This window comes from Tachyglossus aculeatus, chromosome 4 (assembly GCF_015852505.1).
Source record: "Tachyglossus aculeatus isolate mTacAcu1 chromosome 4, mTacAcu1.pri, whole genome shotgun sequence".
In the NCBI taxonomy this organism is placed as follows: Eukaryota; Metazoa; Chordata; class Mammalia; order Monotremata; family Tachyglossidae; genus Tachyglossus; species Tachyglossus aculeatus.
The window spans coordinates 18938903-18953316 of NC_052069.1; the positions used below are offsets into that span (position 1 = coordinate 18938903).

The 14414-nt window shown below is 42.2% G+C and overlaps 1 protein-coding gene across 14 annotated transcripts in view; it reads right to left on the reverse strand.

Annotated features, from left to right (window-relative positions):
- The window catches only part of PROM1 (prominin 1), a 176820-nt gene that overhangs the window by 87947 nt on the left and 74459 nt on the right, over window positions 1-14414 (reverse strand). For all 14 annotated transcript variants that reach the window (XM_038745167.1, XM_038745163.1, XM_038745161.1 and 11 more), the window contains exon 3: window positions 5807-5865. In XM_038745167.1, the coding sequence (XP_038601095.1) occupies window positions 5807-5865 (59 nt within the window). The remainder of the gene's footprint in view (window positions 1-5806; window positions 5866-14414) is intronic.

A 14414-nucleotide genomic window follows, 5' to 3' on the forward strand; every position in this document is an offset into this window, starting at 1 on the left:
CCTAGAAGATCCTGATGGGAGGAATGACTTCCACAGATTTGGAGAACAAATGATCAAAATAAGAGTAACTAAATCATCACAAAGCAAGTTAAATAGATAGAAAAGTTAAATGCGAATAGCTAGGGTACGTTTGATAACCATTCAAGTTACAGCAATTCAAATAATGTAGCATTTAGGTTAAGAGCTCTGAGTATCAAGAAAAAGAGAGCACACTGATGAAAGAATAGGGGCACACTGGAATCCTAAGGGAAACACTCTCAAAGTGCAATGAGCTGACAACCTTTTTGTTTTAGAGTATTTGTGCCAATTGCAGAGCAACCCTGGAAAGGGACTTGTGATCCAATGTGACCTATGGTCAGCTGCAACCTCAATACTAAGACACCACATGGGCCAATTTTCACCCACTGGGAGTCTAGCTCCATTAAACCCTCTGAAGCAGCCTCGTGTTGCCCAGTTTGAGAAATACCAGTGGGAGGGGACCCACAGGTTTACTGAGTAAAAGCAAATCAAAGAACTACTTCCAGGCTAGTCTTATAAAGCTCTAATAGTGAAAAATAACTTGAAAATGCCTTCAGGACATCTGAAAATGCTCTCTGAGCATCACCAAGAAGTGTGACCTAGTGGAAATACCCCAGGCCTGGGAGTCGGAGGTTCTAATCTTGGCTCTACCACTTGTCTGCTGTGTGATCTTGGGCTTAACTTATCAATACCTCAGTTACCTCATCTGTAAAATGGGGATTAAAAGTGTGAGCCCCACATGGAACAACCTGATAACCTTGTATCTATCCCAGCGCTTAGAACAGTGCTTAGCACATAGTAAGTGCTTAACAAATGCCATAATTATTATTATTATTATCATTAATCCTGGCTAGGCCACTTGTCTAATGGGTAATCTTGGGCAAGGAATTTCACTTCTCTGTTTCTGGGTTACCTCATCTATAAATTAGGGAGTAAGACCCAGTGACAGAGTAGGGAGTAGGCCCCAGTGACAGAGGGACTGTGTCCAGCCTGATTGCCTTGTATCTAACCCAGGACTTGGTACAGTACATGGCAATAGATCCATTACAAAAAATGAAAAGAAAAACAAAAGCGGGAGGAGATGGTGATAGCCAAGGCCAGTGCTTTCTTTGGGCCAGGAATTTTAGGCCTGGCCCCAGAGACCATGGGGAAAGTCCTAAGATCTGGTATGGACTTGAGGGAACAGTGAAGGCTCACCTTCTCCAGGAGGCCTTCCCAGACTGACCCCCCTTTTTCCTCTGCTCCTCCCCATCCCCCCGCCCTACCTCCTTACCCTCCCCACAGCACTTGTATCTATATTAGTACAGATTTATTACTCTATTTTACTTGTACATATTTACTATTCTACTTGTTTTGTTAATAATATGCATACAGCTTTAATTCTAATTTAATTCTGATGATTTTGACACCTGTCTACATGTTTTGTTTTGCATCTGTCTCCCCCTTCTAGACTGTGAGCCTGTTGCTGGGTAGGGACTGTCTCTATATGCTGCCGACTTGTACTTCCCAAGTGCTTAGTACAGTGCTCTGCACACAGTAAGTGCTTAATAAATATGATTGAATGAATGAATGAAGAAAAGGAATACCAATCAATAAATGGAATTTATTGAGTGCTTAATATGTGCAAAACACTGTATTAAGCGCTTGGGAGAGTACAAGACAACAGAATTAGCAGACATGTTCCTGCCCACAAGGAGCATACAGTCTAGAAGATATGTGAGCCCATCGTTGGGTAGGGACCATCTCTAATGTTGCCAACTTGTACTTTCCAAGTGCTTAGTACGGTGCTTTGCACACATTAAGTGCTCAATAAATACGATTGAATGAATGAATGAATGAATCTGTTGATTGCTTCTGCAGTGAGGAGCCAAGAAAGTAGTTATAGAGGAGCTTCCATTCCTTGAAACTTTCTTCTTCCTCTCCCTTCTCAAGAGTCTGTGCCTTTCATTTGTCAGTGGAAGGTGTCCTAGATTCTTTGAGTCCAGGTGCTCAGGCTGATACAAATTAAGCAGCAATGGAACCCCAAAGGACCCAGCTGATAGTATCTGCCAAAGGGAAAAAAAAAAACATTTCTGGGAAGCAGCATGACCTAGTGGATAGAGCACGGGCCTGGAAGCCAAATGACCTGGGTTCTCATTCTGTGTCTGCCACTTGTCTGCTGTGGGAACTTGGGCAAGTCACTTAACTTCGCTGTGCCTCAGTTACCTCATCTGTAAAATGGGGTTTAAGTCTGTGACGCCCATGCAGGATAGGGATTGTGTCCAATCTGATTAATTTGTATTTACTCCAGCACTTAGAACAGTGCCTTGCACTGAAAAAACACTTAAAAATTACCATTAAATAACAAACTTCTGCTTTATAACAGTGGAAAGTTAGTGGCTTGGGAGTAAGAGGATGTGAGTTCTAATCCCATCTCCGCCACTTGTCGGCTGTGTGACCTTGGGCAAGTCACTTCACTTCTCTGTGCCTTAGTTACCTCATCTGTAAAATGGGGATTAAGACTATGAGCCTCACGTGGGACAACCTGCTTATATTGTATCTGTCCCAGTTCTTAGGACAGTGCTTGATACATAGTAAGTGCTTAATGAATACCGTAATAATTATCATTGACGAGGCATGGCATAGTGGATAAAGCACGGGCCTGGGTGTCAGAAGGTCATGGGTTCTAATCCAGGCTCTGACACTTGTCTGCTGTAGAATCTTGGGCAAGTCATTTCACTTCTCTGGGCCTCAATTACCTCATCTGTAAAATAGGGATTGAGACTGTGAGCCCCGTGCGGGACGGGGACTGTGTCAATGGGATTTGTTTATATCCAGCCCAGTGCTTAGTACATTGCCAGGAACATAGTAAGTGCTTAACAAATACCATAATTATCATTATTATTATTATAGAAGGAGAACGAGGAGGATGACAATCAATTGTATTGATTGAGTACTTATTACATAGAGCATTACACTAAGTGCTTGGGACAGTAAAATATAATGGCATAACAGAGTTGGTAGACACATTCCCTGCCCACAGTAAGCTTAAAGTCTAGAGTGGGAAACAGACTAATATCAACAAATCACTTATGGATAATGTACATAAGTGCTGTGGGGTTAATGGTGGGGGGGAATAAAGACAGCAAATCAGGGCAATGCAGAAGGGAGTTGGAGAAGAGGAAAAAAGGGCTTAGCCAGGGAAGACCTCTTGGAGGAGAAGTGCCTTCAATAAGACCTTGAAGGTTGGATGCGTGATTGTCTGTCTGATAAGAAGAGGGAGGACATTACAGGCCAGAGGCAGGATGTAGGCAGGAGGTCAGCGGCGAGATAGGCGAGATTGAGGTTCATTGAATAGTTTGACATTAGAGGAGTGAAGTGTGTGGGCTGGGTTGTAGAAGGAGAGCAGATGATGATGATCATAGTCTAGGTTTTTGGTAAGGAGCTCTGCTGTCAAACCCCACCAGGCTTCTCTAAGCCCTGCCTATGTAGACAGCTTCAGCTGCATGGGGCTTTCATATTTCTTTCATGTATATTTCATATACAGCACCTGTATATATGTTTGTACAGATTTATTACTCTATTTTACTTGTATGTATTATTCTATTTATTTTGTTAATGTTGTGCATCTAGCTTTATTTCTATTTATTCCGATGACTTGACACCTGTCCACATGTTTCGTTTTGTTGTCTGTCTCCCCCTTATAGACTGTGAGCCCGTTGTTGGGTGGGGACCATCTATATTGCCAACTTGTACTTCCCAAGCGCTTAGTACAGTGCTCTGCCCACAGTAAACACTCAATAAATGCGATGGAATGAATATTACTTTCAACAGGGGAATTCTGTGTGCCAAGGCCAACATTTAATTCTGGAAATGGCAGCACTGTCCCCAGCTAATCCCCTCAAATGGCCATGATGTGATCTGCTGAATTAATATTTCCAGGGTGATCATCATCATTATCAGTGGTATTTGAGCGCTTACTGTGTGGAGAGTACAACAGAGTTGGTAGACACACTCCCTGACCACAACAACCAGGTTCCTAGACAGAACCATACAGAGTGATCAAAACTAATGATGAGGAGAGAAAATGAGAGATAACAGATACTTGTTCCCCCAAGGTCTCATCTACCAAAGGCCTTATCCTTCCTCCGAGGGCCTTTAGAATCACTAGTGAGGGGCTCAGTTCCAAATGAGCGGTGTCAGCCGTTCTCTGCTGCTAGGCTTGGCTCTGTCCAAAAGCTGGGATAAGTCAATCAGCATGAGTCTTACCACAAAGCTGGTACTGGACAAGGGGAAAAAAAAAAAACTAACCCGCTGTAAAGGCTAATCAGTGTTAATTACTAGGGACATATGTTCCTCTGTTTAAAATAGGATGATAGGAGGGATAAGAGAGAGGAAGAGAGACCCTTCCTTCCTAGGAGGGTAGCTGGGAGTGGAAGGGCAACCTTGGCCTTGCCTCTGGAGGTCATTCTATGGCCCCTCAATCTGAAGATATTGGACTTCTTATTATTAATATTGTTATAATTGCACCTGTTAAGTCCTCACTATGATCCAAGTACTGTAGGGTAGGAACAAGATAATCAGATTGGACACAGTCTCTGTCCCTCACAGGGGTCACAGTCTAAGTGGGAGGGAGGAGGATTTAATCCCCAGACTGAGCCCCCTTTTTCCCAGACTGAGCCCCCTTTCTCCTCTCCTTCACCCCATCCCCCCCACCCTACCTCCTTCCCCTCCCCACAGCACCTGTATACATGTTTGTACAGATTTATTACTCTATTTTACTTGTACATATTTACTATTCTATTTATTTTGTTAATGATCTGCATCTAGCTTAATTTCTATTTATTCTGGTGACTTGACACGTCCACATGTTTTGTTTTGTTGTCTGTCTCCCCCTTCTAGACTGTGAGCCTGTGTTGGGTAGGGACTGTCTCTACATGTTGCCGAATTTTACTTCCCAAGCCCTTAGTACAGTGCTCTGCACACAGTAAGCGCTCAATAAATATGATTGAATGAATGAATGAATCCCCATTTTACAGATGAGGAAACAGGTACAGAGAAGTTTTAAGATTTGCTCAAAGTTACATAGCAGACAAGTGGCAGAACTGAGATTAGAGCCCAGAATCTCTGATTTCCAGGCCTGTGCTTTTTCCAGTAAGGCCATACTGCTTCCTGCTCAGCGATACTAGATTTAGCTAACAGTAACCTTTCTACCCTAGTAATGGAAAAAATGTTCAAGAAGGAAATGAAAAAATATTATCTGTTACAATGAAGTTACATATACATATACCCTATGCGCATCACAATGAAATTCTATATACATGTATCTATATCTACACAGGAGATATAGATATATGTGTGTCACCTATTTCAGATCAATAGGGAGTGCGTTGTTAAATTACTACTCCATAAAGCAACTGGTTTCTAGGGCTTATTCTTCTGTTTATAGGACCAACGCCAAGCTTCTTCAAACAAATGTTCTTACTTCAGGTCTCCTCAAAATTCACAAAACTCCAACAAGATTTGGAATATGGTGACATAAAATGATTACTATTTTAAATTTGACTTTCTATATTGCATTTGTTTTTGAAAGAATGCACAGTTTCCTGAATTCTCAAAGTCCAGAAGACTGTCTTCTCTGTACTTAGGAACATCCATTAGTCCAAAAGAACATCACTATAATAAATCAAGACATCATTAACTTAAATTCTTATCTCCATTTTCAGGCAAGCAAACCAACCGTTCTGATCTGCCCAAGCCCATAACACAACCACTCTTGCCTGAATACATTAAAAAAAAAAAATCTTACCTCCTGATAATCCGTCTTTGAATGTTCAAACCTCTGTTGGGCAATCTTTCTGACAAGCTCTAAAACAAAAAGACCACAAAGAATCATCAGAACATTTCAATTTGTCAGTTAGAAAAATGTTCCTGTGAAAATATATTCAGTGGCAAATGGGAATAAGAATGTAATAGCTCTTACTAATCCTATAGAAAGGTTAGCTATAAATTATCATCTCACTAGTATGTGATATCCGGTTCATTCCTGCTATCAATGACTGACATTTGGAATTGCAGAACAATAGCTGTGTGTTACTCTAAGGGTAGGAAGGGGAGGAAAGGAGGGCAGGTTTTGTTTATTGCCCTGCTAGATGATCCCTTATTGGTCTCTATAAAACATATTTGCAGGCTTAACTGAGTTCATCTAGTCTAGTCTTGAGAGCAAGGACTCGTGGCCTAGTGATAGAGTGTGGGCCCAGGAGTCAGAAGGACCTGGGTTCTAATCCCCGCTCGCCACTTGTCTGCTGTGTGACCTTGGGCAGGTCACTTCCTTCTCTGGGCCTCATTTCCCTCATCTGTAAAATGGGGATTGAGACTTGGAGTTCTATGTTGGACAGGGACTGTGTCTAACCCAATTAGCTTGTACATGGTACAGTATCCAGCACATAGTAAGCACTTAAATACCTCAGTTATTATTATTATTGTTATTATTGTTATTACTTGAAACCAGACTGCTCAATACACCTGTAAAAGTTGGTTAAGATCAAGTCCCAAAGTTACTGTATAACCACCTAAACGAATGGGAAGCTTAGTGAACTGAGTCACTGGAACTGTGGGTGTGCTGTATTTAGATGACATTTACCTTACCCTTTCAAATATCTTCCTAGGTATGTCCTTTCTAAGCATTAAGTGTATGAAAATGCATAAGCATTCCCAACAAGATTCAAATTAAACTCCAAATAAAAAATAATTAAATATTTGCCACCTAAATGTAAATTCTTCGAAGGCAGGGAGCCCTGTCCCATCCTGATGATGAAGAGAAAACATACTGCTGATCAATCAATCAATACAATTGATGATAAACTGATTCCATGGATTCAGCTCTCAGAACAGTGCCTGGAACATAGTAAGCGCTTAACAAATGCCGTTATAAAAATGGATATAACGTGGTGAACAGGATGAGGTGCTTGGCAATCCTTTTCCTCAAAAACAGAATTGGATCTTTCTTTGTACATCTGTAATAGACGATTCGTATGAGCAGTTTCCTATGACTAATAATCCAAGGCTTTGATGATGAACACATTGGATTACCGGAGTTAAAGAGATTGGCCTACTAAGGATCACTTACATGCCTAATTACTCTCTCTCCAGTCTGGCCATCTGTCCTAATACATAATCGGCATAATTTGAAATCTTTTATGATCTGACAGACAAAAACATTTAACCTGCCAGTTAAATGCCTGTATTTAATGAAAGAGAAGTACTCATTTTATTTATTGTAATTCAACCAGGTAATTGGTGAATTTCTTAATGAGATTTCCACCTCCTCTCTTCCTATCATCCCTTCCTTCCTCATCCCTGCACCCCATGTCTCTCTCTCTCTCTCTCTCTCTCTCTCTCACACACACACACACACACACACACACACACACACACACAAATAATCCATAGCTGGAACAAGTCATGACATATAAAATTCAAAAATAGACTTAACACATCCACTGCCATGAAAAATTTGAAGATAATACAATATTATTATCAAGGAGCAGGTAAGCAGAGTGGCCTAGTGGAAAGAGCATGAGGTGGGGAGTCAGAGGACCTGGATTCTAATCTCAGTCCATCGCTTGTCTGCTGTGTGACCTCCTGCAAGTCAATTAACTTTTCTGTGCTTGTTACTTCATCTGTAAAATGGGGTATTGAGATTGTGAGCCCTATGTGGGGCAGGGACTGTGACCAACATGATTATTTTATGTCTATCCCAGTGTTTAGTATGTGCCTGTCACATAGTAAGCACTTAAATATCATAAAAAATAGAGACGAGATACTATCCTTAATGGGGATTATGTCCCAAAACCCAGTCAAAATGGATATAGGATAAGTGTGTGCCTGGCTAAAGTACAACCCACCACAGGGAATGATAGCTTCAAGATGACCTTCTTTGATCATATTCCACCAGCTAAAAGAAATGGGGTCGCTATCCATTAAACCACATTTCCTTCATGGAATCAGACACACATCTCCACACCTTCAGCAGGCTAATATTCAACTACAAACTTGAATAAGCCACATCCTTTTCTCACAACACACATACATTCTTAACTCCATGGCACCAAAGCTCACTGAAGCACAACTGGGTCTGTCACAAGAATGTTTCCCTCCAACAAATGTTCTATTTCAGTTACTAGGTGAAGGGATTAGAATCCACATTTTGTGGTCTGACCTGTCTCCAGCACCATGGCAACAGAGTCTGCCTTAGGCATGGTTCAGGAAAACTGAGAATGGACACAGACCTACGTTGGGGGTTCCTACCAGATCTCACAATGTCTTCACAATGTACTGTTATTTAATAGTAATAATCAAGCATCTACTATGTGCAGAGCACTGTTCAAAGGGCTTGAGAAAGTACATACAAAAAAAAATGGTAGACAATCCCTGCCCTCAAGGAGGTTTCAGTGATGATGATATTTTATTTATAAAGTGATTTTGATGATGATGATTATGGCATTTGTTAAGCACTTACCATGTGCCCAGTACTGTACTAACTGCTGGGATGGATACAAGCAAATCAGGTTGGACACAGTCCCTGATCCACGTGGAGCTCAGTCTCAATTCCCATTTTACAGATGAGGGAAGCTGAGGCACAGATAAGTGAAGTGACTCACCCAAGGTCATACAGCACACAAGCATTAGAACCCATGTCCCCCAGGCCCATGCTCTAACTACTGCACCACGCTTTAAGTGCTAGATCAAAAAAATATTTCTCACATAGGGCTCATAATCAAAGAAGGAAGAGGAGTGGAGATAATAATAATAATAATAATAATAATAATGATAATATTTGTTAAATGTTAACTATGTGCCAAGAACTGTTCCAAGCACTGGGGTAGATACAACGTAATCAGGTTGTTCCACATAGGGCTCACAGTCTTAATCCCCATTTTACAGATGAGGTAACTGGCACAGAGAAGTTAAGTGACTTACCCAAAGTCACACAACCAACAAGTGGCGGAGTCAGAATTAGAATTCATGACCTCTGACTCCTAAGCCTGTGCACCTTCCACTAAGCCACACTGCTGAGAAAACAGGCACAGAATAGTTAAGTAATGGTCACAAGCAGGTAACCACGAATCTAGGACTCGAATCCAGGTCTCCTGTCTTTCAATCTCATGCTCTTTCTGTACTCATACCTTTTTAAAAAAATGATACTTATGCCAGGCACTGTACTAAGCACTGAGGTAGATACAAGATAATCAGGTTTGATCCTCTCTGCTTCTCACATGGTGCTCATGCTTTAATCACCATTTTACAGCTATGGTACCTGCAACACAAAGAAGTGGAGTGACTTGCCCAAGGTCCCATAGCAGACAGGTGGAAGAGCTTGGATTAGGAGCCAGATCAACTGACTCTCAGGCCTGTGCTCTTTCTAAGGGAGGAAGCAGCTTGGCCTAATGGCCAAAATAAGCTCCCTGAAGGCAGGGATTGTATCTATAAACTCTATTGTATTGGTTTCTCCCAAATGCTTACAACAGTGATCCACACACAGGAAATACTCAGTAAATACCATTGCTAGGACTTTTGTTCCAGAGGTCCCTTGGAATAATCGCACACCTGCACAAAGTTCTTCTCAAGAGCAGTTGCAGCCATGCCATAGTGCCACAGATCCCCTTCTGCTCCGACCAAAACAGAATTTTGTTAACGTCGTCTGATCCATCTCTCAGGGGAAAGATTTAGAAGGCAGGGATAAGGTGGTCCCTTAAAAAGCACACAAAACATTTTCCAGAGAAAGATTCTACTACAGAAATCTCTCTCAGTCAGTTCATCATATTTATTAATCACTTACTCTAGACTGTTGTTGCCAATTTGTACTTCCCAAGCGCTTAGTACAGTGCTCTGCACATAGTAAGTGCTCAATAAATACGATTGATGATGACTGTAAGCTTGTATCTAGACCGTAAACTCAATGTGGGCAGGGACTCCATTTATTATTGTGTTCTCCCAAGAGCCTAATACAATCAATCAATCGTATTTAATGAGCACTTACTGTGTGCAGAGCACTGTACTAAGCGCTTGGGAAGTACAAGTTGGCAACATATAGAGACAGTCCCTACCCAACAGTGGGCTCACAGTCTAGAAGGGGGAGACAGACAACAAGACAAAACATATGAACAAAATAAAATAAATAGAATAGATATGTACAAGTAAAATAAATAGAGTAATAAATATGTACAAACATATATACATATATGCAGGTGCTGTGGGGAAGGGAAGGAGGTAAGATGGGGGGGATGGAGAGGGGGATGAGGGGGAGAGGAAGGAAGGGGCTCAGTCTGGGAAGTGCTCTGCACACAGTAAGTGCTCAATAAATACCACTAATTGACTGACTGGCTTACTGTGTGCAGAGCACTGTACTAAGTGCTTGGGAGAGTACAATATAACAATAAATTGTCACATTCGCTACCCACAATGAGCTGTTAATGAGGATATAGAGGCTGATGAAATGCTCACAAAGTCAATCTGAGAAAGAATGTGCTTCTGCGGCTAAAATTAAAAAAGCAACTATTTGACCTTTGATACACCTATTCTCAAATGGGCCTATTTAAATTATATGTAAATTCTAAATGAATACTAGAGTACAAAAAAATACATCAAACACCACTTTATGCAAATCACTCACTTTCTCATTCAATATGGATGCACCTAGAATACATGCAAAGTGTTTGTTGGTGCGAGAAACACCTGGGACTGTTAATCTAACAAGGACTTTATAGGGTTGCTTGGTAACCGAGTTCTATATCACATTTGCATTCCTCCAAAGACCCAATCCTCCTAGCCATAGCTGCATCACAATCCATTCAAAACCATTTAAGTTTTCTTTTTTTTCCTTTCTTTTTTGTTTAAATGGTATTTGTTAAGCTCTTACTATGTTCCAGGCACTATTCTATGCACTGGGGTAGATACAAGATAATTGGGTTGGATACAGTTCCTGTCCCACGTGGGGCTCACAGTCTTAATCCCTATGTTACAAATGAGGGAACTGAGGCAAAGAGAAGTGAAGTGACTTGCCCAAAGTCACATAACAAACAAGTGGTGGAGGTGGGATTGGAACCCATGACCCTCTTACTCCCAAGCCCATGCTCTATTCACTAGGTCATGCTGCTTCTTTCATCTCCAGCTGCTACTCTCATGGGGTTATTGGCAGATTTAACCCTTGACATAGTTGCCAACATTTCACTGTGGGGTCAGGGACAAAATGGGGACAGGGATATGAAGCAGGATGGGCACTGGTTACAATAACTAGTTACAATAACCAGTACAATAACCAGTATTGTAACTGGTTACAAAACTAGTCCCCCTTCTAGACTGTGAGCCCACTGTTGGGTAGGGACCATCTCTATACGTTGCCAACATGTACTTCCCAAGCGCTTAGCACAGTGCTCTGCACACAGTAAGTGTTCAATAAATATGATTGAATGAACGAATGAATGAATAATAATAATGATAATAATAATAATAAGTATTTGATAAATGCTTGCCATATACCAAGCCCTGTTCTACGTGTTGGAGTAAGATAATTGGGTTGGACACAGTCCCTGTCCCACGTGGGGCTCACAGTCTTAACCCCCATTTTACAGATGAGGAAACTGAGGCACAGAGAAAAATCATAATAATATTGTGGCATTTGTTAAGTGCTTACTTTGTGCCAGGCACTATATTAAATGTTGGGGTGGATACAAGTAAGTAGGGTCAGATACATCCCTGTCCCACGTGGGGCTCACAGACTCAATTTGCATTTTAAAGGTCCAGAGAAGTGAAGTGACTTGCCCAAGGTCATGCAGCAGACAAGTGGAAGACCTGGGATTAGAACCATTAAGTGACTCGCCCAAGGTCACACAGCAGACATATGGCAGAGGCAGATTTAGAACCCACTCCTTCTGACTCCCAGCCCTATGCTCTTTTCACTAGACCACACAGCTTCTCTAGGAACAAGGAACTAAAAGCCCAGAAAACTCTAATTCTGGGTGTTAACAACCCTAATTTGGAAAGTCATTCATTCAATCATATTTATTGAGCGCTTACAGTGTGCAAAGCACTGTACTAAGCTCTTGGGAAGTACAAGTTGGCAACATATAGAGATGATCCCTACCCAACAGCAGGCTCACTGTCTAGGAAGGGGAGACAGAAAACAAAACAAACCATATTAACAAAATAAAATAAATAGAATAAAAATGTACAAATAAAATAAATAAATAGAGTAATAAATACGTACAAACATATATACATATATACAGGTGCTGTGGGGAGGGGAAGGAGGTAAGGCAGGGGGAGAAGGGGGAGAGGAAGTAGGGGGCTCAGTCTGGGAAGGCCTCCTGGAGGAGGTGAGCTCTCAGTAGGGTAGGCTCAGACACCTGAGAGGAGTGAGGTTGGGAATTCATTCATTCATTCAACTGTATTTATGAAGCACTTACTGTGTGCAGAGCACTGTACTAAGCACTTGGAAAGTACAATTTGGCAACAGATAGAGACAATCCCTACCCAGCAACGGGCTCACAGTCTAGAAGGGGGGAGACAGACAACAAAACAAAACAAGTTGACAGGTATCAATAGCATCAAAACAGATATAGAATTATAGATATATACATGACATTAATAAATAGAATAATAAATATACACAAGTGATGTGGGGTGGGGAGGGGAGTAGAGCAGAGGGAGGGAGTAGGGGTGATGGGAAGGGGAGAAGGAGTAGAGGAAAAGGGGGGCTCAGTATGAGAAGGCCTCCTTGAGGAGATAAGCTTTCAGGAGGGCTTTGAAGGGGGGAAGTGAACTAGTTTGGTGGTTGTGAGGAGGGTGGACATTCCAGGCCAGAAGTAGGACTTTGGCCAACGGTCGACGGTGGGACAGGCAAGAATGAGTCCCAGTGAGGAGGTTAGTGTCAGAAGACCGGAGTGTGCAGGCTGGGCTGGAGAAGGAGAGAAGGGATGTGAGGAAGGAGGGGACAAGGTGATGGTGAGCTTTGAAGCCAACAGTTAGGAGTTTTTGCTTCATGCAAAGGTTGATAGGCAACCAGTAGAGACTTTTAAGGAGTGGGGGTGACATGCCCAGAGCATTTCTATAGAAAGATAATCCGGGCAGCGAAGTATAGACTGAAGCAGGGAGAGACAGGAGGATGGGAGATTAGAAAGGATACTGATGCAGTAACCCAGTCCGGATGCGATGAGTGATTGTACCAACAAGGTAGTGGTTTGGATGGAGAGGAAAGGACAGACCTTGGCAATGCTGTGAAGGTGAGACTGGCAGGTTTTGGTGACAGATTGGATGTGTGGGTTGAATGAGAGAGTCAAGGATGACACCAAGTTGTGGGCTTGTGAGACGGGAAGGATGGTAGTGCCATCCACAGTGGTGGGATAGTCAGGGAGAGGACAGGGTTTGGGAGGGAAGACAAGGAGCTCTGTCTGAGACATGTTGAGTCTTAGGTGGTGGGCAGACATCCAGGTGGAGATGTCCTGAAAGCAGGAGGAGATGCGGGCCTGGAGGGAGGAAGAGAGGATAGGGGAGGAGATGTAGATTTGGGTGTCATCCCTGTAGAGATGATAGTTGAAGCCGTGGGAGCAAATGAGGTCACCAAGGGAGTGAGTATAGATGGGGAACAGAAGGGGACCAAGAACTGACCCTTGAGGAACCCCGACAGTTAGGGGATGGGAAGGGGAGGAGGAGCCCGCGAAGGAGGCTGAGAATGAACAGCCTGGGAATCCAACTCAGAGAGCTATGGGGACCATCACACCAATGCCTATGAGCATCTATGGCCATCGATACATAGGGACTACCATGCAGGGGTAAGCAACATGATCTAGTAGACACAGAGTATGGACCCGGGAGTCAGAGAACCTGCCTTCTAATCCCAGCTCTGTCATTTGTCTGCTGTGTGACCTTGGAAAAGTCACTTTACTTCTCAGTGTCCTAGTTCCCTCAACTGTAAGATGGGGATTAAATCTCCTTCCTGATTTCGGCTGTGAGCCCCACGTAGGGCAGGGATAAGTCCATGCTGATTATCTTGTCTCTACCCTAGGGTTTAAGGATCTAGTACATAGTTAGCCCTTAAGTATTTATTGTGGCACATTTAGTTCCCTTCCCCACAGCACTTGTATATATGTACATTTTTATACTTGTATATATGTACATATTTATTACTCTATTTATTTATTTATTTATTTTACTTGTACATATCTATTCTATTTATTTTATTTTGTTAGTATGTTTGGTTTTGTTCTCTGTCTCCCCCTTTTAGACTGTGAGCCCACTGTTGGGTAGGGACTGTCTCTATATGTTGCCAATTTGTACTTCCCAAGCGCTTAGTACAGTGCTCTGCACTCAGTAAGTGTTCAATAAATACGATTGATTGATTGATTGATTTAGTTCAA